Source organism: Amphiura filiformis, chromosome 14 (genome assembly GCF_039555335.1).
Source record: "Amphiura filiformis chromosome 14, Afil_fr2py, whole genome shotgun sequence".
NCBI lineage: Eukaryota > Metazoa > Echinodermata > Ophiuroidea > Amphilepidida > Amphiuridae > Amphiura > Amphiura filiformis.
The window spans coordinates 34,413,756-34,440,996 of record NC_092641.1 but is presented as its reverse complement, the minus strand read 5'-3'; the positions used below and the strand labels follow the sequence as shown (position 1 = coordinate 34,440,996).

The 27,241-nt window shown below is 39.1% G+C and overlaps 1 protein-coding gene across 3 annotated transcripts in view; it reads right to left on the bottom strand.

Moving 5' to 3' along the window:
- Positions 1-1,076: 1,076 nt before the first annotated feature.
- The window catches only part of LOC140170012 (uncharacterized), a 49,548-nt gene continuing 23,383 nt past the window's right edge, over positions 1,077-27,241 (bottom strand). The window contains exons 12-26 of one of the 3 annotated variants that reach the window (XM_072193322.1): positions 26,474-26,617; positions 25,747-25,896; positions 25,136-25,246; positions 24,170-24,289; positions 23,370-23,492; positions 22,505-22,624; positions 22,254-22,376; positions 21,486-21,731; positions 18,696-18,809; positions 14,016-14,276; positions 12,663-12,935; positions 11,823-11,906; positions 9,328-9,357; positions 9,085-9,204; positions 1,077-1,671 (exon numbers count right to left, since the gene is read on the bottom strand). In XM_072193322.1, the coding sequence (XP_072049423.1) occupies positions 1,424-1,671; positions 9,085-9,204; positions 9,328-9,357; positions 11,823-11,906; positions 12,663-12,935; positions 14,016-14,276; positions 18,696-18,809; positions 21,486-21,731; positions 22,254-22,376; positions 22,505-22,624; positions 23,370-23,492; positions 24,170-24,289; positions 25,136-25,246; positions 25,747-25,896; positions 26,474-26,617 (2,267 nt within the window). In that variant the 3' untranslated portion in view covers positions 1,077-1,423. The remainder of the gene's footprint in view (positions 1,672-9,084; positions 9,205-9,327; positions 9,358-11,822; positions 11,907-12,662; positions 12,936-14,015; positions 14,277-18,695; positions 18,810-21,485; positions 21,732-22,253; positions 22,377-22,504; positions 22,625-23,369; positions 23,493-24,169; positions 24,290-25,135; positions 25,247-25,746; positions 25,897-26,473; positions 26,618-27,241) is intronic. The other 2 variants (XM_072193324.1, XM_072193323.1) reach the window with 2 other exon arrangements.

The following is a 27,241-nucleotide window of genomic DNA, read 5'->3' as shown; positions in this document are numbered from 1 at the left end:
AAGTATACCATTTTGATACTTTTGCATATAATTAGCATAATGTTAAGAAAAACATTAACATGTGAACAAGTTATTCGCAATACTGAGAAAAAGTAAATAATCCATTGACTGAATGATCAAACTGCTGTGCTTAATATGAAGTGACCAGGTTCTAAACTGTGATGCTTTTGTGTAGCAGATAACAGTGCCTTACCAAGCCTATCAAGGTCAGTCATAAGCCACTTGCTGAATGGCTGGGCTTCATATGGAATATCAAAGAGATACCTCATGCAGCTGTCACTCAAAGTCAAGGTTCGACAGCATTTTGTCAAAAGGTCAAAAGTGGTATAAGGACAAAACTGAGAATGTTTTGGAATCTATTGGTTGAAAATTTCGGGCATAAATGCTCTGTTGCACTGTAGTACACTAATTACAATTCTATCTTTTATTTGCTTTTATGCGAAACAAAAACGTTTATTTTAATTATAGCAATCAGCTATGGCACGATTTAGGGTCAAAAGTTACAGGTAAGGATTTGGTTCCTTACCTGGCCTCCTTACCATCATTGCGCTCCATTTTTTCATTACCTCGCACATAAAATTATATTGTCAGGTAAAGAAAAGAGGTAAGGATTTATTTTCTTACCTCGAATAAAAATGATTTTGTAATGTAAGGAAAAGGGGTAAGGATTTATTTCCTTACCTTGAACAAACAAAAACAATTTTGTCAGGTAAGGAAAAGAGGTAAGGATTTATTTTCTTACCTTGAACAAAAATGATTATGTCAGGTAGGGAAAGGAGGTAAGGATTTATTTTCTTACCTCAATATTTTTTGGCAGGTAAGGATTTTTCCTTACCTCGCACGTAAAATAATTTTGTCCGGTAAGGAAAAGAGGTAAGGAATATTTTCTTACCTTGAACAAAAATGATTATGTCAGGTAGGGAAAAGAGGTAAGGATTTATTTTCTTACCTCAATGTGCCCTTTTGTGGTGGATAGTCACATGTTGCAATTCAATTTGTCGATGGTAAGGAAATAATGATATTTTTTTCACAAAAGATGTCCGATTTTTTTTTACCCTAAATCGTGCCGTATTATGCTCTATACTTTTATTTATACTGGAAGAATCTTCCAAGCATTTTTATAATTATATCTAAGGTCAAGTAAAAATATATATAGTTTGTCTTTGGTCTGACGTGCTTATTGCCAAAACCCTGCGCATTGGAATTTCCTGAAACTGTAATTTTTTAGAAAACATGATTTCAAAAATGAAATATTGAATATGAAATTAAATTTCACAAACATAAAACCTGTGGTATCCATCGGCTGCTCCTGATCGGTGTTCAAAGTACCACTTGTGGGACTTGGAAATAAACAATTTAAATAAATTGAAATGAATTGGATTTTTAATATTCCTTCAGACCAGAGACAAACCTGCATGTTGGCCTAATAGAAATCCTTCTCATCAACAGCCTTTTCAGATTTGAATTTGCCGCCAATACGTTTGGTGACAAGGCGGCATACAACAAAGGATTGTATGCACACAACAAGGCATATAATGGTCAGCAAGATATAGAGAAATAGGTATCCGTAGTAGGACTGGGAATAGTCCACTTCACCGCTGCCTGGTTCACTATGCTCATGGTGTTCTATCATCACTTCACCGCTGCCTGGGTCACTATGCTCATGGTGCTCTATTAAATCGATAGTAAGAAAAATAATTGAAATAAATTTGATGATATTTATTCATAAGTACATTTCAATGATATATTACCATCTGAACTTAGTTAATTTAAGGCCTGCAGCAAGCAAAACTGCTTTAATGTTGCGTGTTTGTTGCTATCCCTTATCATGCAGAATAGATTGCAACATGTCTAAAAAACCATGAGAAACATACCAGGGGGGTCACTGACATGTAAAGGTGGAACGAGTATGTGCGGCGGTTAGGCTCTCCAGCAGTTGCGAAGACCACCAGTTCAGGACCATGTTCCACTTTGAATACAACTCTCAAATGAAATGAGCTCTTTAACCAAAATTTGGAGAAAGCATTTTCTACAGACTCCTACCAAAATGGAATGCCCCCACACCTTTACAGCTCTTTATTATACATCTCCGCCAAAGCAATACAAAATATTCTTATTGGACTTTGCTTTCTACATTCCAGTCTATACATTTATTGGATCGTTTCAAATCGTTCGTAATACATTCTAAGCCTATATTCACATAGTGCAATTATATTTAATCATAGACTCTTAAACACATTTAAGAATCTATGATTTAATACATACCCAGACCCCCGGGGGTCCCTGTAGACATTACATGCCCCCACTATCCCATTGTAGGAGCGTGAACCATCCCTATGACTATCAACCGGTTAATTCATATGTAATCCCAGCTTATAATCCCCACCACTGCCCCACATTTCCCTTAATTAGTACATTGGGCTATCCAGAAAATAGATGCACACCCCCTATAGAGGAGTTTGGATTTCCGGCCTTTTTGTCCAGTCGTGATTGTTGGAAATCCAGAGTTTTAAAGTGTCCAAAGGTGAAAAATAGTTCAAAATCGGAAATCCTCAATTTGAGAGTTCATTTTGGACAATTCCATGATTTTTCATTCGTTTAATTGCATTTCAAAACTTTTAAGTAACATGGGCAACTGGAATTCCAATCGTTTTCAAAAAGCAAACTTGGAAATCCAGACATTTCTCTTATTGAAAAGTTACTCCTCTAGAGGGGGTGTGCACTTATTTTATGGAATAGATCATTATGTGTGTCCTGTCGCGTCTCTGATAAGCACGTATACCTGGCTTGTGTCTTGTCCATTTTCCAAAACGTGTCGAGCAATAAATATTACAATATTTGATCAGACCAAGTATTTGTTGTATGTGTTAAATTGTACTTCGCACTGATTGAGCTACCAAGGCTCTAATCAGTGGCACTTGCATGTATTAAGGCACCAGAAACAAATTTGTTCGATCTTTGGATCGACCGTCGATGCTGCTTCGATGTTTATTTTTTATAGTCTAGGAGCAAAAAGGTTTTGAAAATTGGTTGAGTTCAACACCCATGAGCCTCCCATGTCAACCAATCTTTGTTACCATCGGGTGTTTAGTATTATCCTAAAAACCTCATTTTTAGGCTATATGACACGTTTCGGTTGTACATGGAACAAAATTTCAACTTGCTCTAATTAGGGTAAAAAATGGTAGCAAATTGTTTGTGTAGCTGAATAGAATCAGAAAAAGAATAGTTGTGCCTATCTACTGTGTTCATTTACTGAGATAGAGTGCAAACAAAGTCAAAGGCCATTGAGTGGCCATAGTAAAGTAAACTGCTTAGAAGCTAAGTTCTATACCGTTTCTTGATTCTTATAATCAAGATGAACAATTTGCCACCATTTTTGCCCAAATCGGAGTAAGTTGAAATTTTGACTCTTGTACAACCCAAAACATGTAATTTTGCCTTAAAATGAGGTTTTTGTAGGATAACTCAATAACGATAGGTCGTAGATATCACAAACTATATATTTTTAATCATTGTCATCAGACGAGTAATTTGATATATCTTTCAACAAGATCGAAGTATTTTCGTATGTGTGCCCTTTCGTGACCTCTAGCGAAATACGTACCTTACACTTCTACTTCTACTTCTAAGGTAATACTGGACAGGACCAGGCGGTATAGATATCCAGACTTCCGGTTACATCTCAACTTCTTACACACAAAACAACTGAGGGTGCAGATAACCAATAAAAAGGGGTGCGCAAATATACAGTGACTTGAGTGAAGTTTAGATGCTTGCAGAGGTGGAACGTCCGGCTGGCCTGCCCATGTACAGCTGTGCCTTGTGGTCGTTCATGTACTTCCATGCATTTGTGTTGAAGGATTTGGCTGATGTTGATTGAGTGATGACACTGGCTGGGAGTAGACTCCACTGCCTGATGGTCCGTGGGTAGAAGCTGTTCTTGTAGAGCTCTGTTCTGGCTGGATAGTTGATGAATTGGTCAGGTCTATGGCTGCGAGTAACTGGCCTGTCTGTGTTCACTGGTTGGAACTTCCCTGGAACTGTGAGTTGATCTTGTGGAGCATTGTGAGACGTGAGATGGTTCTTCTGTCCTGAAGTGAAGGCCATTTCAACTCCTGAAGCATCTGGGTTACACTGGCTGTACGCTGGTAATTCCTCTTCACAAAGCGAGCTGCCTTCCGCTGGACTGCCTCAAGGGTTGAAATGTGCTTCTGGTAGTATGGATCCCAGATGGTGCCTGAGTATTCCAGAACTGGTCTAACTATGGAGAAGTAGGCTTGTTGTTTGATCTGCTCAGGACACTTGTAGAGGTTACGCTGTAAGAAGTTGAGTGATCGCTGAGCTTTGCCTGCTATGTTCTTTATGTGTAGTCCCCAGTCCAGATTAGATGTAAGCTCGACACCAAGATATGGGTGGTTCTCAACTTGTTGAAGGTCAGCTCCCATCATGTTGTAAATTGACTTGATGCTGGAACGCTTTTTGGTGATCCGGAGTAGAGAGCACTTGGCAGGGTTGAATTTCATCTGCCAGTCTAGGGACCAATTTGTCAAGGTGTTCAAATCCTCTTGCAGTAGTGCAGCATCACTCTCGGATTGTATCTGGCGATATAACAGGCAATCGTCGGCAAATAGTCTGATGGAGGATGATATATTGTCAACAATGTCGTTAATGAACAAGATGAAGAGGAGTGGACCTAACACGGTGCCTTGAGGGACTCCAGAACACACAAACGCATTGGACGAACTTTCCCCATCAACAACTACGGCCTGGTAATGGTTGGTCAGCCAGTTTCAATCCAGGTGTGGGTTGTTCCTTTGATACCATACCATCTTAATTTGTAAAGAAGTCTCCTATGGGCTACTACATCAAACGCTTTGGAGAAATCAAGTATGAGGCAGTCGATCTGTTGTTTCTGATCAATACCGCTGGCAAGATCCTCCAAAGTCGCTAAAAGTTGTCTCGCAGCTATGATGTTTCCGGAACCCATGTTGGAATTCGTTCAGGATATGATGTTTGTCCAGGTGAGCTCTGATGGTACTTGAGATGATGTGTTCCAACACCTTGCACGCAATACTGGTCAGAGAGACAGGTCTATAATTGGAAGGTTGGCTTCTATCTCCTTTCTTGAACACTGCCGTCACATTTGCCTGTTTCCAATCATCTGGGATGTCTCCTGTGTCAAGTGATTGTTGGTAGATGATCCCCGGGAGATGATCTGCAGGACAGGAGCTACGATAGCAGCATGGTCCTTCAAAATCTTGGTTGGTATCTGGTCTGGCCCAGTAGCTTTCCTAGGATTGAGTGAAGCAAGCAGTTTCTCTACCCCTGCTGTGGAGACTTGGATGTCTGACATTGCTGGAAAGGAGCTGGTGCCTTTTGATGGCAAGGAACTGACATCTTCATTGGTGAAGACAGAACTGTATTGCTTGGCTAAGATTTCAGCTTTCTCTTTGGATGAGGTCACAACTTGCTTCCCAGAGACTAAGGGTGATATCCCCATTCCATCTCTCTTCAGGGACTTAACATACTTCCACAGTTTCTTGGGGCCCTCTTCTTCATTATCAAACATACCATTGATGTAGTTTGTATGCGACTCATCAAGCTTGCGTTTGATTTGTTTCTGAAGCATGGTATACTTGTCCCAATTCTTCTGTGTTTTGAACTTCTTGTATGTCTTGTACCTCCGTTTTCTTCGTTTCATCAAGCGCCGGATACCTGGTGTCATCCACGGTAGATTCCATCCACCTTTCAGACGTCAGGTTGGAACATTTCTATCCATGATGTCTTTGATTTGGGATTTGAAATGATTCCAATTTGAAGATGCTGAACGCAGTTTCCATGTGTCACAAAAATTGTCAGCAAAAGAGCCGAGGTCTTCTTTCAGGCCCTCATTATCAGCCTTGTTGTGTAGATAAACAGTTCTTGGTTTCTTTTTGTTTATCTTGATGTTAATGTTACAGTCAGCAATTACCGCCTCATGGTCACTCATTCCTGGGATGACACTCATGTTACTAAAGGTGTCAGGTGCATTTGTGAGAACTAGGTCTAACACGTTATCTCTCCTTGTAGGCTCAAGATTAAGTTGGTCTAGGTAGAGGTTGCTAACACGATTGATCATACTATCATTCACTGGCTTGCCGTACTGTGGTGATGGATTCACTGTAACGGTTTTCCAATCAATTGAAGGAAGATTAAAATCACCCATGATGATCACTCTTGGAACGGTTTTCCCACAAAACAACTTTTCAAGATCACCATGCAACTCTTGTATGCTACTAGAATCACTCCCAGGGGTCCGGTAGAAGCTACCAATATAGACTGGCGATCTTCCAGTTGTGACCTTGATCATAGTTAATTCACACTTTTCACCTACCCCTTTCACTTCACTGGCAACTATGTCAGCCTTGTAGGCAATGAATACGCCTCCTCCATACATATCCCGGTCTTTACGCTGAACCTTAAATGTATCAAGGAACACCTCAGAGCTATTGATTGTACTAGGGAGATGAGATTCTGTACCCAACACTATGTCAGGTTGTTCCATGTCAATTAAGGAAGCCAATTCATGCTGTTTCTTCTTTCCCTTCAATCCATCACAATTCACTGTCATGATTTTGAGTTTATGTTTATATTTGTTTACGGTTAGTCTTATTATTACTTCTGTCACTATATACACTACGTGCTGTAGATGCAGCCGCTGCCGGGCTAGAGGTTTTGGGTGCTGAACTATGGTCATCCAAACTATCACAGTCAGAATCAGAAAAAGCACTGAAAGAATTTTCTGATGCAAGCATTGACAAATCATCATAAAAACTACTGCTGAAGCTTGGTAAGGCATAGTGTGGACAGATCCAAGTAAATCCCTGTTGTTTGCATGTAAACTCTTTGTAAAGCTTACTTGACACCCCTCCACATTTGATGTGGTACCATTGTATACACTCATCACATTCAAGCCCTCTGTGGTTATTTGCAACAGGTTTATCACATAAGCCACAAGGACATTTAACTGGGTCAGGATTTTCTTGGATATCTCCGCTAAGCAGAAGCAGGATAAGCAGCAAATTAACACATGAAGCAACAACAGCAATGGCAATGTGTATACTAGTTCTTGATCTCGGCATACACCATCTGCGGCGGGAAACCGCCATATTGGATCGAACTCACCCCAAGTCAGTCCAGATTTCATCGGTAGTGGTGCGCAAAAGGAAGACTCAAAATTCCAGCAAGGAACGACCACATAATTCCTTGCAATAAGAATGGATAACTATGACCTGCTGTGCTGGCAAATCTGATCAGAAATCAGGTAAAAACAACCAAAAACTCAGAGCGATGTGAGAAGACATGTTGAGATGTCAAAACCGGAAGTAACTACAATTTGATCTAGAGGGTCTATACTAACACCTCATGGTATTAAACATTGGTTGACATGGGTGTTGAACTCAATAATTAATTAAGGCCCGTTATATGAGATTTAACTCCTAGACTATAATGAAGTAAAACAAGTAATTAATTAGAATTAATGCTGAATTTATATTGGTACAGTACTAAGATTCATACGTTATCACAATTAACAATAATCAATAAATTGATTTCTTAAATAATAAGGATCGACCAAGCATCGATGGTCGATCGAAATCGAACTAATTTGTTTCTATTGCCTAAACATGATAAATAAATAAACAAAGCATTTTCTCTTGCCGGTGTGAGCTGCCATATGGGATCATTAAGTGAGCTAGTGGACTGGTTGACCAGTCTTTCAGAGGGGGGCAAGGTGTTAGGGGCAAGGGGCCGTGACTTAGGAGTAGACTTAGGAGTCTGGGCAGGTTATCAATTTTGAGGTTTTTATATATCTTAAATATAGCGATATTTTGCTCCACAATGCCCCTTACCCCAATGTAATCGGACATTCCTAAGCGAAGATACTGAGTTCGTAAGTTATGGTATTATAAAATTGGAAATTGAGATATCGGCCTTTAAAAATATTATTGACAATGTTGAGAGTAGGAATTACCTTGAAAATGTCTCAAAAAATACAAGATGTCAGTTATATTCGGGTCTGAAACTGTCAGACAATATTTTTAACATTAATAACATCACAAATTCGCAACAAACCGAAATTGTGAAAAAATCACCCCCGGGCAGATTTTTGGCTATTTCTCATTTTACGATCCTGCCCAAAAGTGTCTCCTTTTGACATGACACGTCACATAATACTATGACCTCTATAATCCTCTAGACGTTGAAGTTTGTGCTTTTGAACCGCATTTCGCAAACTCTCTATTACCTATATAGGGGAGAGTGGGGTAAGTTGAGCCACTTTTTACATTTACTTTCACTACACTCAAATAAATAAAGCAGGACCCAAATGCAGTGTTACAAATGAAACATATGTATGTTTACTTGGTCATGATACCACAAAATTGTAATCAATATTTTGCACTTTCGCACAGTGAGACGCCAAAAATCATTTGCAAATTGGCTCAACTTACCCCAACGGTGGGGTAAGTTGAGCCAGTCGCGGGGGAAAGTTGAGCCAGCAAATACTTAAAGGGGATTGTATTAAAACTAGTCATATTTATATCGGCACAGTCCCTGTGGGCACAGGTTGATAGTTCAACGTTGAATCAACGGTTGAAATAACGATCGGATTTGGCGTCAACGTAAAGAATCGACATCCAGTCGACATCGATTTTCAACCTGATATCGACCAAATGCAACTTGGTGTAGTGTTGGTGTTGGCTTGAACATATTGAAGATGGACATGATTGAACCACATTTCAAATCAGGTTAACAGGCTTCCTCAAATAGATTTGTTGAAGCGCCACATGAAATAAAAGAAAACTGCAAAGCGCCACTCGGAAGCTATTGAATTTTTGAAATTTGAAGTGCAAATGACGCCATTTGGTGCAACATTTTGTACTATTTTAGCCTGTCTTTACAAGGATAACATGGGAATCGCATTGTTTAAACGGCGCATGGGTTAGAATCAGGTTGATAGCTGTTGATGATGGACGAGTCAACATTGAATCGACGTCATTTCATAACTAAGAAATTAAGTTCAGAAAGAGACAATATTCTTACTATCTTCAGTGAATGCAGAGGCAGGATAGAAGCATGCAGGTTCAAAGGTGTCGCCCAAGTCATTCGTATCAGCACATATTCCACCCAGCAAATCACAGTAGGGGCCGCAATGTGGTTTATCTGTTGTTAGATGATGAGAAAAGGGCAAAAAGTGGAAATAGTTGATTTGTGTAAAAAATTTTATTTTAACACACCCTACAATCATTGCAAATAGTATAACCTTTGTATTGGTCTGTTACTTACCCTCTGTGTCACGCTTCTTTCTGCCTTGGTCTGCAAAAAAATGTAATTGATATTGAATAAATACTTGTTTTGCAAAACATACGCATACACACTGCATAAACAATTGAGCAAATTTCAATAAAGATTTCAATATTGAAATATTGTCAAACTCACAAATTGTGCATGTTATCTTATTGCCATAGGGTCACTGGTCATTGATTGGGGGTATCATGTGTAATTACCTACCCTAAACAAGTTTTTTGGAACTTGCACGACAATTTATATATTAAATAAAATTGTAGGATACTAGTTTTTAGCCAGAAATATGGACTACGTCCACGGCAAATTCACCGTGACCTTTCCAGCCATAAACCCGCTCATTGAAGATTAAGGCGATGCAGTACTAAACCATTATATAGTAATCTATTGTCCAATTTATTAGCACCTGATAATATCAATCCAATGAGCAACCGAATTGTCCGCTACGGACGACTAATCCATTCGATAATGACGCTATTAACATGTACGAGCGGAGCTCCACTGACAGAGTTTTGGGGTATTTTTCACTGGTTTGCAGCTGTTTGCTGTCATTTACTCATCAAGGCGAACCACCGTTATTATAAGGACTATGCCAATTATTTAAAGATTGACATGTAGAGAATAAGCCATACTTGATTGACAGAAAGTACTAAATTTGTACCTATGACGGTTTTATGACACCAACCTTCCAAATACGACCAAGCAATGGCTGCCCGGTGAAGCAAAATGTGCATTGGAATAACACGGCGAGTTTGAATAGATGGTAGGATTTCTTTTTAATAAAAAGGTATGTTCCCCCGTTATTAAAGCCTGTACCGGGTTGAAGATTCAGATATTTGGACAAGAATAAGTAATTGAAACATAGAGAAAGTACTAAAATCATAGCTTTTATACTTTTTTTTATATGATGCTAACTAGCTCATCCCCTATAGTTACAATACAGCGCTACCAGTAGGGTTCTATTACCTATTATGAATGCCCCTGTGTTTTGTGCATACATGTAGTTAACAATAACTGCATGATGTATACCTTCTTATTAAATCCACAGTCCCTAAATACGTATATGATTTGTTTGTGCAAAAGACATCTTTTTCTCAGATTTCCGTCCTAACAAGATCAAACGCTTTAGTCAAATCAATGAATGCCGGATAAAGGGGTTGTTGCAGCTCTCTGCATTTTTCTTGCAGTTGCCGTAGCGAAAAAATCATGTCAATTGTTGATCTCTTGGACATGTTGGAGCGGAACCCGCACTGTGACTCTGGATATATTCTGTCGGCCAGCTTTTGTATGCGAGCAAACGGCTTCCCGACTATGCTAAGCAATGAGATGCCCCGGTAGTTGTTGCAGTCACGTCGGTCTCCTTTGTTCTTGTAGATTGTGACGATGTAGCATCTCTCATATCTTGTGGCACACTCCCCTCTTCCCAGCATTGACAAAGAAGCTTGTGGAATAGTTCCAATAAAGTGGCCTTTCCACATTTGATGACTTCTGCAGGTATACAGTCCTTTCCTTGGGCCTTGCCTGGTGGTAACTTGTCTAATGCTTTGTCCAATTCTTCGATGGTTGGAAGATAATCCAGGTGGGGCATCACTGGGAGACGTTCGATAGCGTCAAGGGCGGACTGGTGAACTATGTTCTCCCTAGAGTACAGCTCTGAGTAATGTGCTACCCATCTCTCCATCTGTTTCGTCTTATCTGTGATTATGTCACCTGATGTTGACTTCATAGAGGGGCTGTTTTGCGTACGGTCGGGCCAACTGCTTTCTTGATGCCATCCTACATTCCTTTAATGTTCCCGGAATCAGAAGCTTGCTGGATCTTGGCACTAAGGTCTAGCCAATACTCGTTTGTGCATTGTCTGGCCATCTTTTGGACATCCTTTCTAGTTGTTTGCAAGGCCTTCTGTGACTTGTCCGATGGAGAATCTGTATGGTCTTTCAGTGCCATGCGATTGGCCTTTATGAGTGGTTTGCATACACTGGATACCAATCGTTGCTTTGGCCTCCTTTCTTTTTGCCGAATGCAGACAGAGCAGCTGAGTTAGTTAGTAGTTGTGGACAGAGAAGTTGCCAGCAAGGTGTTTAAGCTGGTTACCATGTCTTTATAATAATAATAATAATAATAATAATAATAATAATAATAATAATAATAGTAATAATAATAATAATAATAAGGCCAAATAAAAAATAATAATTCGTTTCACGTCCACCTCCCTCCTCACTTTCTGGGATCAGTCCATATTTTTTTCTCCAATTTTGATATTATACTTTAGTAAAATGTTAATGCTAATAAACTAGTGTTTTTGTAGAACTCTAATTCTAATAACTCATAATTTTAAATAATAATAAAAGGGCCTCATCATTTTCCGAGCAGATGCTGAAAACCTCCCTCCCTCTCACTTTTCCAAAAGGTGGGGACGTGAAACGATTTTTTAAAATTTTATGTGGCCTAATAATAATGATGATGATGATGATTACCGTTACATAGGTAATTGACACCGATTTGGAAACACATCATGCCGTTAGTGCAGGGATTGCTCTGGCAGGGTTGTTGATCGCTTTCTGTAAAGATAATGAAAAGCATGTAAACTATTACTTAGACAACAGCACTATAAATACGTGCCTGGATTGCCGAAGCTGTCAGGATTGGGGAGGGGTGATGTCAGGCCCAGCACCAGGGGAGAGCAGGGGTGCGGTGGGGGTGACGCACCCCCTTATAAATCTGCAAATGTCTGCTTTGTCTGTATTTTTTTTATATAACATTCGGCCGAAACCAAGCTAAGCCTAATAGTGCTCAGAGGCTACTAAATTCAAGGGATGCCATCTGGATATGACGGGACAGGGATATGGGAAGAGGTCCGATTTTAGATGCAGGAGGAAAACCGGAGCACCCGGAGAAAAACCTAATAAGACCATGGATCGGTAACCAAACTCACATGTGGCACTGCGGGCAATGTTTATTTATCGTAGTACAGGTGACCAAAAAGTTTTTTTAAAGCTCTAGGGGCTGTGTAGAAATTATCAGCCCTGGGGGAGGGTCAAATTGGGAGGGATACGATTTTTTGGCAGGCCGAGGGATTTTGGCACACATTTACGGCGCACCTTTTAAATAACACGCTCTAAAAAGGGAAACAGTACAGAACGTTCAAATATTCAAATTTCCTGCTAACGCTCGCATCATATATCTAGAATTCTAGACCATTTAAGCAATTTTTGGCAGGTCGAGAGGAGGGCAAACAATTTTTGGTACGCCTACTGGATATTTTCCTCCCCGAGGGGCTCGTAATTATTGCACTAGCCCAGTATATCTTTACATACCCAAGACAAAAACGCGATAGGTGCATGTCGCTTCAGCTCCAGGGCTTCCAAATACATAAATGATTTCAGTGAGACCAGTTGGGAACTGGGAACCGCTTCGTAGACCATTGCGTGTTGCAATTGTGCCTGGTATTCCTGCAGGACTGCTTCTTGGTTCAACCCAGTTCAACCGCGCAGTAACTTGACCAGGTGGAATGACAGTATGTCGGTCGACTGTCAATTGAGAACTGTCTGAATTGCAACCAGACACGGTAGGCACTCGACGTCCCTCAACTGAATAAGAATAAAACAAATTAAAAAGGAAACGTGTGAATATCCTGATAGTGGAGTTTTTCTAACGTTCAATAGTTTGAATGGAAACCATATGAACTCGTTGAAACCCGAAACTTCACAACAGCTCAAATAACTCAAAACTCAAAGTTTCAGTGTTTCAAGTTAAAATAACTTTTTTCTGCGTGTAGTTTACAATGGCTGTTCCGAAAACAAAGCGGCAACAATTAATACAGATGATGTCATTATGATTATTCTGTACCAACTTGCAAGTTTCACCCATTTGGATGTTTTATAATGTTTTATCATTTGCATTAGGTGTAGATGCAATGAGAGTACATATTATCACCAAGATGTGGGTCATAACATAATGTGTTATTCTTGGAGATTTTCATGAACACAATTATTGGTATTGGTCTGTGTATATGTTGCTATTTATTTAAAGGGGTATTTTGTGATGTTAGCATCCTTTTTTCTCAAAAACAAAGTTGTGCAAGTGAAAAGAGCCCTCTTTGAATTAGGAAATACCGTTGTGACATGATGCTTACATCAACGTCAAGGACGTAGTCTTAGCTCTCAAATGCCGTTTGTTCTGTTCAATTTGCTTGTTTTAATCTCGAGATATGTTTAGTTAACAACGAAAGGGTAAAATCACAATTGTGCCACTTTTATTAGGGAAGATGGCTGTACATGTAAACCAATGATAGCTGATGTTGATGCGTCTAATGCACTCCGCCCGTCGGGGCTCGTGCAATACCGAAAGTTATTTTATTATTGAACTGGTAAATAGGCGCCTTATTTTTAATTTTCGGCAACTTTGTTATTTTTTCGGACTAAACAACCTATTTTTCGGATTAACGAACCTTAGAACTATCGAACCCTAGTTTTGGACTAGCGAACCTTCGGACTAGCCATTAATTCAGATTTATAGCACTTGTATACCATATTCTAGGGGATGCAGGAAAATAATACTTTCCCTCCCCAGCAAAGCCCAAGTAAACAAGTGGTCCCACATTACCCTTTTAGCGCTGTCGAACTATGAAATGTCGCGATTTTCTATGGGCTTATTGTTGTGTAACTTACCGTTGACAGTAACAGCAAACACACACATCGCGCTGTTCCCCGCAAGATCAGTGGCTGTCGCAGTAACCACTGTTGTACCGATTGGGAAGAAACTTCCTGGTGGAATGCTGTACTCAATTGGGCCGGCTATCCCAATGTTGTCGGTGGCAACTGCTCGAGGAAAGTCCACTGTAATGTAATTTGATCCATCGTCGTCGATAGGTGCTACGTAGTTGGCTGGACAGACCGGCCACGGGGGCTGAGTGTCACCTGCCGGCTGACCTGCAAAAAGTGTATGTATATGGTCAGTAGCATTGCCATGGGGCATGGACCGTCGCGATACGTCGGTACATCATAGGTCGTCGGTATACGACCGTCCCCGAGCCCGGCATCGTGTGCACCTTCGGTCAAGGGGAAAGTATAACTATACTACATAAACGTCTCAAAAAAAGTAACTAACCCCCCTTAATTAATGGCCATTATTCAAAAACGGTTGTATTACAAATCTGTAAAATGCGTTGGAAGCAGAATTTACTTCTGCATATTTTGACATCTCATTTGTATCAATTGACTAAATATTGACGTCACAGCGTACATTTAAATCAATGCAGCCCAAGATTTGAAAGTTGCATTAAATTATATTGATTTGTATTCAGTATAATGGAAGGAAATCTGTGTAATGATATCCATGATATCTGAGTGTTTTTGTATTGTTGTAAGTGCAACTTTCAAATCTGGACCTCACTACGTACATTAAATTGACCGGTGTTTTATTGTTTTCTGGGTTACTGTATCAAATGAGGTGTCAAATTGCGCAAAAATAAATTCTGGCCGTTATTTAAGGGGGTTAGTTACTTTTTTTGATGTTTATTAACAAATTGACCAACATCTGCGACATACTTATTCCCTTTCGCCAGCTGTTTGAGTCCAAAATTAACCAAGTTTTACCACATTAATCTTGCTCATTTTCACATGCTTCGCTCGCACACTTGTTTTTTCGCGCACAATTAGCATACAGCAATAATCAAGTAATGGCAATATTTAGCTACATGTTGATACAACTCAGTAACATGAATTAATGATTCATTTACGATTTTCGTTTTAATTTTTTAATTAAGGCAACAAGAAACGCAAATAAACATTTACATACTATTAATTGGGCTAATTACGAAAAGAAACAAGTTCGGAACATGTGATCAAACTTAAATATGCAAATAACATGACCCAAACTATAAAGCACATCCATATCTATATGTGGTCTGCACTTTATCGGAAGGAAGGAAGGAAGGCCACCATTACCTATCACCATATTGATGTTGATCGGTTATTGCGTTTCAACTGCAGATTAATGGTTCTGCTTCCACCAGGACTGACAAACAGTCAAACAAACAGGCAACCAACCAACTATCTAGATGATAACATAAGCCCTACATAAATGTGGGAGCCGAAAAAGAAAAACTCTTCACCCTAGGACTTAATGGTAAATAAAACATGTCTCCAGTTTAAAATTAGGATCCCAAAAAAAGGACATTTCGTTTCATTTCATTATAGGAATTCCATTACGGTATATAAAATATACAACAACATCAAGAAATATGTCAATTGCAATAAAAAAATGTAAAGACACACGCACATAAAAATATATATGTGGCGGAAAAGGCAGGAAGGCCAATAAGGCCTGAGAATTGCCTTTCCCTACGAAAAAAAAACCCAAACTTTTTTTGTTTTAGCTGTTTGCGGATATGTTTTACGGACTTTGAGTTTTTATTTTTTTCCTCTAGAGAGTTTCAAAGAATGGATCTGCCCGTTCGAATGGGATAGTTGGAAAAACCTTTTATTTTTCGTTATTTTGTCTTCTCTGGTAGTCATGGTAGTAATGGATGTCAGAACGTTGTCTAAAATACCCATTAAATGAATTAGATAGCTAATGCATGACAACTTGTACATAAATACACCCAGTTCAAGAGAATACATGTCTTCTATACTGCTTCAAGAAAGTATCCTTACACTTGGAAAAATAATCACAATTTCAAGACTGAACCATATTGGGTAAAAAAATCTTTTTATAGATGCACTATTAGATGATCTAATCCGGCACATTTTGAAACCCAATCGAATCCGACGTGACTTCAAGAAGCAAAGTTACAAGCATTTGATTAGACGAAGGTCACTGGCCTATTCAAAACTCCACGGACTAGACATTTGGTTTGAGAGAGGTAAGTGGCTAATTTGTGTGTCCATTTAATTTAAAACAAAAGGAACAAAAGAAAACTGAAACAAATGAGCAGACAAATAAAATGCAAGTTATGAAAAGTACAGAGAAGTAAAAACTGAAATAAATACTGCTTTAAATAAAGTTTTTATTGAAGAAGCTGTGTAGTCTCTTTGTTGCGCTTGTTGGAATCTTTTTGTGCCTTGTATAGGCCAATTTGTCACTTTTAAAACTAGACCTTCGTCTATTCAATTGTTTGTAACTTTACTTCTTAAGGTCACATTGGATTCAATGTGTCATAATGTGCAGGATTAGATAGTGCATCGCATCTATTACAATGGTTCAGTTTTGAAATTGTGATTATTTTTCCAAGTGTAAGGATACTTTCTTGGCGCAGTATATATTTATAATGTTGTATTTGGCCAATAAAGGTCGGATCTGACTTTTATAATGACTGTTACAAACTGTGACCCTACCATAAGGTAACCAAACTACTAGTCTATAAACTCAGTCGTCGTATTTGGGTTTTTTGCTAACTACAGTTTTTGCCCATTTTTAGAATTTGAGTTTATCTAAGTAAATTTTACAAGTATTCACCCAGATTAGAATTCCATAATGAGGTACGGCATAATAAAAGTATAATAAAGGGTTTGTAATATTTGTTCATGATATCGATATTTCTTGACAAAGTTTTGGAAACGCAGTCAATGTGACGAAAAAACCAAAAAAATTGGTATGCTTCACTCGGTCTAAAAGTGTGTTGTCTAAGACGATGTTTAAATCTTGCTGCACTTTGACTGATTCTTTCAATTCAGCATTCACGACACTTATTTGACTCGCAATATTTTCATGCAAGTAAAGGAAAGTGGTATCATCAGCAAATAGTATAAAATCCAAAATGTTAGAGATACTAGTTATATCATTAACATATAGTATAAATAATAATGGTCCTAATATCGATCCTTGCGGGATACCACATAAAATATCTTTAAGTTGTGAGTCCCACGAGTTATAGGATACATATTGCTTTCTATTACTTAGATAATTTCTAAACCACTCCAATGTCCCATCACGAAATCCATAATGCTCTAATTTATAAAGACGTATTTTATGGTCAATTGTATCAAACGCTTTTGATAAGTCTAAGAAAATTCCAATAGTTATTTTATTTTTTCCACTGCTGTATTAATTTTATTCACCATATAGCCATATAGGTCGAGTGATTGGATCGAAATCCAAATTCATATCAATTTGTAAGCACTCTTTAGCAGAGTCATAGTTCATTGAATTTAACAGGCGAAAATAGTAACTTTTTGCACAGGATTTGAAATTTAAAGAGAATTGGCAATTGCTCATTAAAATGAGGCTATAATTTATATGGACAATATTAGTGTGGTCTTTCATATAATGATATAAAATTTGAAAAATATTGTCAGGAACACTTCAAGCCATATTATAACATTTGCTGAGGAAGACGCCCTCACTGAATCTTTAAAATTCCTTTTTTACACGATTAAATTGTACTTTATTAAACCAATATACCCTGCAAAAATCAAGACTCTAGGTGCTGTAGTTTTGTCAAAATCCGATATTTTGAATAAAACGCCGGATTCGGCGCTTTATTATTACGATGGAATTATTAGTCGAACGCATACACGATGTTCATAACACACAGTACGTACACGGCGTGCGCGGTGATATACACAACAAAGGGTCGTACCACAACATGACCGAACGAGTGCTACGTATTGGCGACATGTGCGCTGGTAGTAAATTCCAATTTTCTTTGCTTTGGCGTAGTTGTTCGGCTCAAAAATAAAAGGGGATATATCTGACAGTAAAAGCTAACATTTTAAGGCAAAGAAATGCTAATCTATTTTGTTTGAAAATGTTATAATATGACTTTAAGGGTTTGACTTTAAAACCTACATTTTGGTCAAAAATTGTGCTGATTGGTCGTTTTCAACAGATTTAACACATTCGTCTTGCTATAAACATTGACGAATTGCGTTATCTGTTGACCTAATGAGAAAAATTGTATTTAGTGGGAAGTGTTAGCTTCGTTCGAAAAAAATTCTGATTGGATGAAGGGAACACTTGAGGTTTTGACAACTTGATTGGATGAAGAGAACACTTGAGGTTTTGACAAAAACCAATCAGATTTCTATTTTTCACTAGATCTCACACAGCTCGTATGATGCTATGCACTCAACCGTGTATTAAAACACAGACTCCGTAGAGTCTAGACTCGCTGTGCTTGGAAATTTCTGTGTGCTTGGGTGTATCGAGGTTGAAAATTTAGGAAATCAATACCTTAGTGTCTGTCGCTATGCGCCTATATACAATAACGCTTTGAGAAAGCCATACGTTTTTGGCGACTGCTAGTAGCAAAATGTAAGCTAGACAAATTGACTCAAACTTAGCTGATTAATAGCTATTAATTAACAAACCTGGTTTAACCGTTTCATTTACAAGGAAACAACACTTACGAATTTGGCATGTAGATCCGGTATATCCTGCTACGCAAAGGCATGAGAACTGATTACCACCATTTATACAAGTGCCTCCATTTCTACATGGATTGTTGATACATCTATTAATATCTGTAAAAAAAATAATCGGCCATTATTTTGTGATTCTTAGGATTTGTACCTGATTTGTTTTCGGATTCATATGTGTATCGCGCTGTTCAGGTTGTGAGCTCTTTCTCGCAACTATGTTTGATCTTTTCCCATAGAAGAGACGGGGTGGGATGGAGTGTATTATCTTTTCCCATAGAAGAGACGGGGTGGGATGGAGTGTATTATCTTTTCCCATAGAAGAGACGGGTGGGATGGAGTGTATTATCTTTTCCCATAGAAGAGACGGGGTTGGATGGAGTGTATTATCTTTTCCCATAGAAGAGACGGGGTGGGATGGAGTGTATTATCTTTTCCCATAGAAGAGACGGATGGGATGGAGTGTATTATCTTTTCCCATAGAAGAGACGGGGTGGGATGGAGTGTATTATCTTTTCCCATAGAAGAGACGGGGTGGGATGGAGTGTATTATCTTTTCCCATAGAAGAGACGGGTGGGAGGGAGTGTATTGTCTTTTCCCATAGAAGAGACGGGTGGGATGGAGTGTATTATCTTTTCCCATAGAAGAGACGGGGTGGGATGGAGTGTATTATCTTTTCCCATAGAAGAGACGGGGTGGGATGGAGTGTATTATCTTTTCCCATAGAAGAGACGGGGTGGGATGGAGTGTATTATCTTTTCCCATAGAAGAGACGGGTGGGATGGAGTGTATTTTCTTTTCCCATAGAAGAGACGGGTGGGATGGAGTGTATTATCTTTTCCCATAGAAGAGACGGGGTGGGATGGAGTGTATTATCTTTTCCCATAGAAGAGACGGGGTGGGATGGAGTGTATTATCTTTTCCCATAGAAGAGACGGGGTGGGATGGAGTGTATTATCTTTTCCCATAGAAGAGACGGGTGGGATGGAGTGTATTGTCTTTTCCCATAGAAGAGACGGGGTGGGATGGAGTGTATTATCTTTTCCCATAGAAGAGACGGGGTGGGATGGAGTGTATTATCTTTTCCCATAGAAGAGACAGGGTGGGATGGAGTGTATTATTTGTCCGCAGTAAACATTAATTTAAATTGTTGTACACTAACATCGGTTACGACGAAGGTATGCTCGCCTGTCAATTAGATTTGGAAAAAGGCGCATATTTAATATCCTCCTACCCAGGATCTCATAAGACCTTTTAACTCGGAATACATTTGTTTGGTTTTTTCTATATCCAACGAAGCGGAACGGCCATGGGAACGGCCAACACATCTCCATACGCCATTATCTTCATGGATTATATTGAGTCCAAAATCCTCAAGACATTCCCTTCAAGAGCATCAAGCTGGAAAAGATATTGTTGATATCTTTTTTCAAATGGCTAAACAATGAGAAATCGCGCAGTTTCAGGATCACCTCAACTCTTACCATGAGAAAATTAAATTCACATTTGAAGAATCCAAGAAACAAGCTCCACTTCCTAGACGTTATGGTATACCTAGTAAACCATCAATTGGCCACCAGAGTCTCTTTTGCAAACCCACTGACTCCCATAGTTATTTGCACCCTACATCGTGTCGTCCTCCTCATACCTTTTGTAGTATTATCTACAGCCAGGCATTACGGATGCTCTAATCCTCAAGACTCTGAGGCCCAAATAAGATCCTTAGAAGGTCACTTAGAAAGACGTGGATACCCTGTTGCCTTTGAAAGACTTGGATAAGATCAAAAGCAAAATTCAAAGGGCTAGGGAAACCAATCGGACCGATCTTTTTCAATATAAGACCAAGAAATCGAACACCGGTGTTCCCTTATTCAGTACATATTCCCCTTCTCAAAAACGTTGGGTCCATCTTTCACAAACACCTCAACATTCTCCAAAACTCACCTGAGTCACCTCAACTTAAACAGATTCAGATCCTCCTCTTACTACCTTCAAAAGACCACCAAACTTGAGTGACCTCTTGGTTCATTCACAAACTAAACCCAACAATACCAGCGAAGATCCACCTAGTTGCTTCAAATCCAAAAGCAAACAATACATTGTCTGCACCTTTGTCAATGTCGGCAAAGTTTGAAAGCACCAAAACCATGGAAACTTTTCCAATTACATCCAATCTCACATGCAGATGCAAGAAGCAGTATGTCGGCAAGACAACCACATCTCCGGCTATCTCTATACACCAAGTTCCATAACACACGCTCAGAAAATAAACACAACAACACAAAAAAAGACAAAAATCTTTCCTACGTCACCACTTCAACTCCGGTCCACATTCCGTGCACGACATCCGTCTTATGCCAATTGAACAATTTCACAAAAAGTCCCAAAACGCTATCCTCCACGGAGAATCTTTCTGGATCGCCAAACTTAAAACCCTCCTCCTCATGCATGGTATTATTGCTCACGAGTGACCCGGCCTACCCTCTTCTGCTCTTGGTGCATGTTCGAGCGCCCTCACCGCTGTACATCAAATATTAGATGACGGACAAAATGGCCGCCACCAAAAGAGGTCAAATTTGACAAATGTCTATAATGCCGTACGTATTCTGGTATTTGATTTTCAGATAATGTTCCTGATCATTGCAAAATCACTAGCTTGCTAGTGTACAACAAACTCATGATGGACATGATGGAGGCCAAAATAGCCGTCACAATGGGTTGCTAGAAGTGGATCTACCTGCCTGGACGTCCAGGCAGGTAGGTTGGACTGCTACAATTACCTGGAGAGCTGGTGACCGTGATAGTAAAAGTACAGCTACCCATGCTGTTGTTAATATCTGAAGCCGTTACTCTCACAAGTGTTACTCCAATGGGGAAGTAATTGCCGGACGGGTTGCCGTTGTAATCTATATTGTAAGGTGGGGATCCCCCCATAACTAGCCCTTCTCTATAAGACACCGTAGTGCCCGTCTGTCCCGGTTGTGCTGTCTCCGCTTGATTTGTTGGGCATATCAATCGTAGAGGACCTGCAAGATCAAGATGAATCCATAAAAAAATTGAAAATGTTAGGAGAAAACGACATCAACACAACAATGCCAGTCATTATTCATAATTTGTTTAGGAAGTTTTAAACGTTTCTCTTTTTTCCTTCTTATTTTTTGGATATGTTTGTTGTTTTTAGTTTTTATTGGTTTGTTTGTTGATTTTTGTTTTTGTTTTTTTGTTTGTTTTTTGGAGGGGGTTGGGTGTTGAGTAAAGATATGTTGAATGTTATCTAGTAGTTATCGACGTAACCGTGTTGGCAAAAATACATTCAGGGGGTACCAGTGTCACGCCAAAATTTGGCCAATATAAATGGGAAACAACAATGAAAATCCAAACAGGGTGGCCAATGAATGATATTATAATCCACGTGAAATGACATGTTTTCAAATTATGAACAAATAAGAAGTTTGGGTCCAAAGGAAACAAATTAATGCATTCGAAATCTCTGAATATCACTTTGGCCATGCTATGCTGAAACTTTAAACATAATGTATATAGCTTACCTTGTGTTGATATTTCGCAAGTAGGCCCCGTATACAGACTTGTACAAGCACAAATGTAATTTGAGATTCCTGTTGAAATGCATGTCCCGCCATTTCGACATGGACGGCTTTGGCATGGATTCACTGCAAAGAGAACAAATTTAATTATATTCATCTCCTCCGTATAGCAAAAGAATTTCCTGTTTCCAAATATGAAAAAGGAATAATTGTTTTCCAAGCTAAATAAAGAATTGAATATCACTAAGGCGTACCTTGTGTTGATATTTCGCAAGTAGGCCCCGTATACTGACTTGTACAAGCACAAATGTAATTTGCACCTGCTGATGTGCATGTCCCGCCATTTTGACATGGACGGCTTTGGCATGGATTCACTGCAAAGAGAACAAATTTAATATTATTCTTCTCTCCCATCATTGAGGAAAAAAGCATTTTCTAAAAGTTCCTCAGCCTGCAGCATATAAAAGCCCTATGTATAATGCGGGTGCAGTGAACATTATTGATGATCACCATGATCACGTAACGTCCTGGAAGATCTAGTTGGAAATCGCAACACATTACAACCTTCAATGAATGTCAACTGGAATTTCTACCGTCATGTAGGATTCATTGCAACAGTAAATATGCACCGTGTACCAGCACCATCTATTGCCATAATTAGAGAATAAATGTATTGTTTTTAACTACTGACATACATCTATCGTATCATATAACACGCGCGACACTACTACGAGGTGAAACAGAGTTGTTTTACGTCAAAAATACCCGGCAAAAATAATGCTTTCCGTGTTATATGAGACGATTGATGCAAGACGTTGGCTAAAAACAATGAATACCTTTATTCCTATTCATTTTTAGGGGGTGAGGTAGGGGTTGGGGTGAGTAAAGATAATGTTGAATATTATCTCGTAGATGGTGTCACCGTGGTGGCAAAATATACATTCAGTGGGTACCAATTTTTGGCCAATGGGAAACAACAATGAAAATTCAAAATTCAATGAATGATATTATAATCCACGTGAAATGCCATGTTTTCCAATGAAACAAATTAATGCATTCGAAATCCCTGAATATCACTTTGGCCATGCTGAAACTTTAAGCATAATGTATATAGCCTACCTTGTGTTGATATTTCGCAAGTAGGCCCCGTATACTGACTTGTACAAGAACAAATGTAATTTGAGATTCCTGTTGAAATGCATGTCCCGCCATTTCGACATGGACGGTTTTGACATGGATTCACTACAAAGAGAACAAATTTAATTATATTCATCTCCTCCGTATAGCAAAAAGAAATCTGTTTCCAAATATGAAAGAAATCAGAATTGTTTGTCCACAGGGCCGAATTTACCATTGGGCCATCTAAATTCAATTTAATGCCTCCGCCGCCACTGTCGATAGTATAGACGAATCCAATTTCACGCATTTCTACACCTCAATGGCAGCCATAGCTGGGTCCCCCCCCCTTATGGCTATCAAACCTAAAATGTGAAATGATGTAGCCCTGGCGGTGATTTTAAACTGCATTCTATCACCCGTGTTACACGTAGACAAAAGAATGATGACAGTTTACAACACAATACAATTCAACGTCGATTTTTAAGCGGATTTAATCCACTCAATTGGGCAATAACAACACCAGTTTGGTGCAGACGGGACCCAGTAAAGGCCGACTGAATTCTGACCATCACTTGGCTCGCTGGATTCGTCTATACGTAAACCAAAACTTGGCCACTTGACATGATTGAATGTGCAAACCGTACATGCCTTCCTCGCGGTGACTTTGGGTGATTTTGGCTTGGTCCAGGGCACCCAAAAAGGTATGTCCGGCCCTGTTTGTCCAATCGAAATAAGGAATTAATTCGAATCTCTTAATGTTACTTTGGTCATGCTGGAACTTAACTTATAGCAAGACCTACCTTGTGTTGATATTTCGCAGGTAGGCCCAGAATACCGACTGGTACAAGTACATATGTAACTTGCACCAGATGAGGTACATGTACCACCATTTTGACACGGACGGCTTTGGCATGGATTCACTGCAAAGAGAACAAATTTAACGTTATTCTTCTCTCCCATTATTGAGGAAAAAAAGCATTTTTCTAACGGTTCCTCAACCTGCAGCATATAAAAGCCCTATGTATAATTCGGGTGCAGTGAACTTTATTCCTGGAAGATCTAGTTTGAAATCGCAACACATTACAACCTTCAATAAATGTGAACTGGATTTTTTACCGCTATGTAGGATCCATTGTAACAGTAAATATGCACCGTGTACCGGCACCATTTGTTGCCATAACTAGAGAATAAATGTATTGTTTTTAACTACTGTCATACATCTGTCGTCTCATAACACGGGCGACACTACTACGAAGTGAAACAGAGTTGTTATACGTCAAAAATAATGGTGCTTTCCGTGTTGTATAAGACGATTGATGCAAGACAGTGGCTAAAAAGAATACCTTAAAAATTCATATTCTTAAACACTTCAATTCTAATTTTAAAAAAATACTAATCATAAATACGGAATTTTAATCAAAAATGTTACCAAGGAATTACCAAGGTCTAACATGTAGAATCTGTCATTCCCGTTGTAGATTGGCGCCTCCCGATTGGCTCATATAGCGAGTACGCGAATCGCGTCGACTCGTACACGCTGAACCGTGTTATATCGTGTCATTTAACACGGCTAAGAACCAATAAGATTGCTGGAACAATTTATTATTATTATTATTATTATTATTATTATTATTATTATTAGTATTATTATTATTATTATTATTATTATTGTTGTGCTGTTGTTGTTGTTGTTGTTGTTGTTGTTGTTGTTGTTGTTGTTGTTGTTGTTGTTGTTATTAATGCCAACCATAACGCATTATCCATACCTTCACAAATGACTCCAGTGTATTCTGCGGAGCATGTGCAGAGAAAATATGTATTGAATGAAATACATGTCCCTGCGTTCTGACATGGATTACTCATGCATGGATCCTCAACTTTAAAATAATAAGAACAAAGTTAAATTAAATAAAGCCAATGGAAAGTAAGCAACATAATGACTACATACATAGGTTAACCAAATATAACATAAGTAGTATTGGTCCCTGCCGGTTTGTGTTCCTCCGTCACTAAACAAACCGTCTGGCGACAACCCGTGAAATGACGGTCGCTGATTGGTTAATGAATTTCCAAATAAAAGGTTTTCTCTCAATTGGCTATGAAACCATATGGCTACTGAATCGCCTTTCATGTCAGCGACTCGCAGCGCGTTCTTTTTGTCAGTCGTTTTAGTGGCGTAATATCAGTTAACAATACATTGTAGAAGTGGTGAAATTACCCTTATCATTTAGTACGATACTAGTAAGATGAGGGAACGGGCTTAGACCTTAAAAGGGCGGAGATGGAAGAAGGTAGGACAAATAATTTTTGAACACTTTCGTTTCAATATTCATCCAGTTACCAAAAACAAATCTAGCATTACAAATTATACTCTTACTAGTGAGTTGACATTCTCGTCCAAAAAATCCTCTCGGGCAAGAGCAGATGCCTGTATTTCGGTCTGCGTAGCTGAAGTAAGCGTTAGTACAAGTTCCTCCGTTTCTGCATGTCAAACCCGTTGTACACATATCGAGAACCGGATTATTTGCTGTAACATTAAACAACGACAAAATAAAATATGTGCAAGTGTATTGTCACACTTGTAAGGTTCAGACCCGAAACATCGTATCGTTTGCGTTCGGAATTATAGTTTATTTAAACAAAGGCATGTGTTTTATATAAGAGAGATTTTGCTGAATATGAGAATCACGTGAAATGTAGGCCTACCTTGCAGTAAGATCGAAGTAGCAATCCAAATTTGCACATCTAGTTTGATCAGTTCGTAATCGGCGGGCCTCGCGGATTGATATCAATATAATATAATTTATTTGGAGAATTGTTTTGTGATATCTCACCAGACGTATTACAAATTATTAATTGAACTCATATACTTTGTCTACTTTCTTTAACCCGCAAAATATATCCAAGCAGATCAACTATATCACTTTTAACGTGGGTCTACTTTTCGGCGTAGTGGTAAAAGCTTAATAATTCCCGCCGATTACGAGCTGATCATAGTATATGTGGTATTGCCCCGGGACTTGTAACACAGTGAGCATGGTCATGCACACAGGAGTTTCCCCTGCTCAGCGACGAGTCTATTTCCCGGTCTATTTGACACTTACCCACATTTGAAATGCAATTTCGACCACCATATCCATTCTCACAAACACATGTATACTCGCTCAGTCCATCAAAGTTGTCCAGGTCGTTACTGGTGAAACATTCTCCAAAGAAGTTGCATGGCCGATTATTACATGGACTAGTTGCTAAAAATTATTGTCCAAAAAATATTATCTTCATAGTATGAGTTATATACAGGCTTGACATTACGTACGGAATATTTTCGTCACGAAGTACTACGACTAGACAAGTCTCATCAGTAGGGCAAAAACGTTTTTGTCTCAATCAAGTTTGCGCCCCTAAGGACAAGTGAGTTGTACATACACACCAAGCATCGTTATGATCGTGTGGGTGATCATAGTCTAAGGACAGGGAGTTGCGCATTTGCATCAAGCATCGCATGATGATTGCGTCAGTGGTGTAAGTAGGGTTTTTGGCGCCCTGGCCAAGGATATATAATGGCGCCGCTTACACTTCCCCCTCACCACCACCCCCCCCCCCCATTATTTAAACAACTGCGCGCGGAGCGAGCGGAATTTTTCACAGATAGCATTCATTATTTTGGTTATAATCAAGTTGTGAATGTTGGTCTTATTAATCTTTCAAATGAGTTTTTGTGCTAAAATGCGTGCGAAACGCGCGAGAATCTTCAGAATCTTCAGACTTTAGAATTCATCCCATTCCCCATCCCCGGTGGCGCCCAGGGCAAGTACCCCTCTTCCCCTCGCTACGCCACTTGATCACCTGCGTGAAGACAATTGAGTTGTATA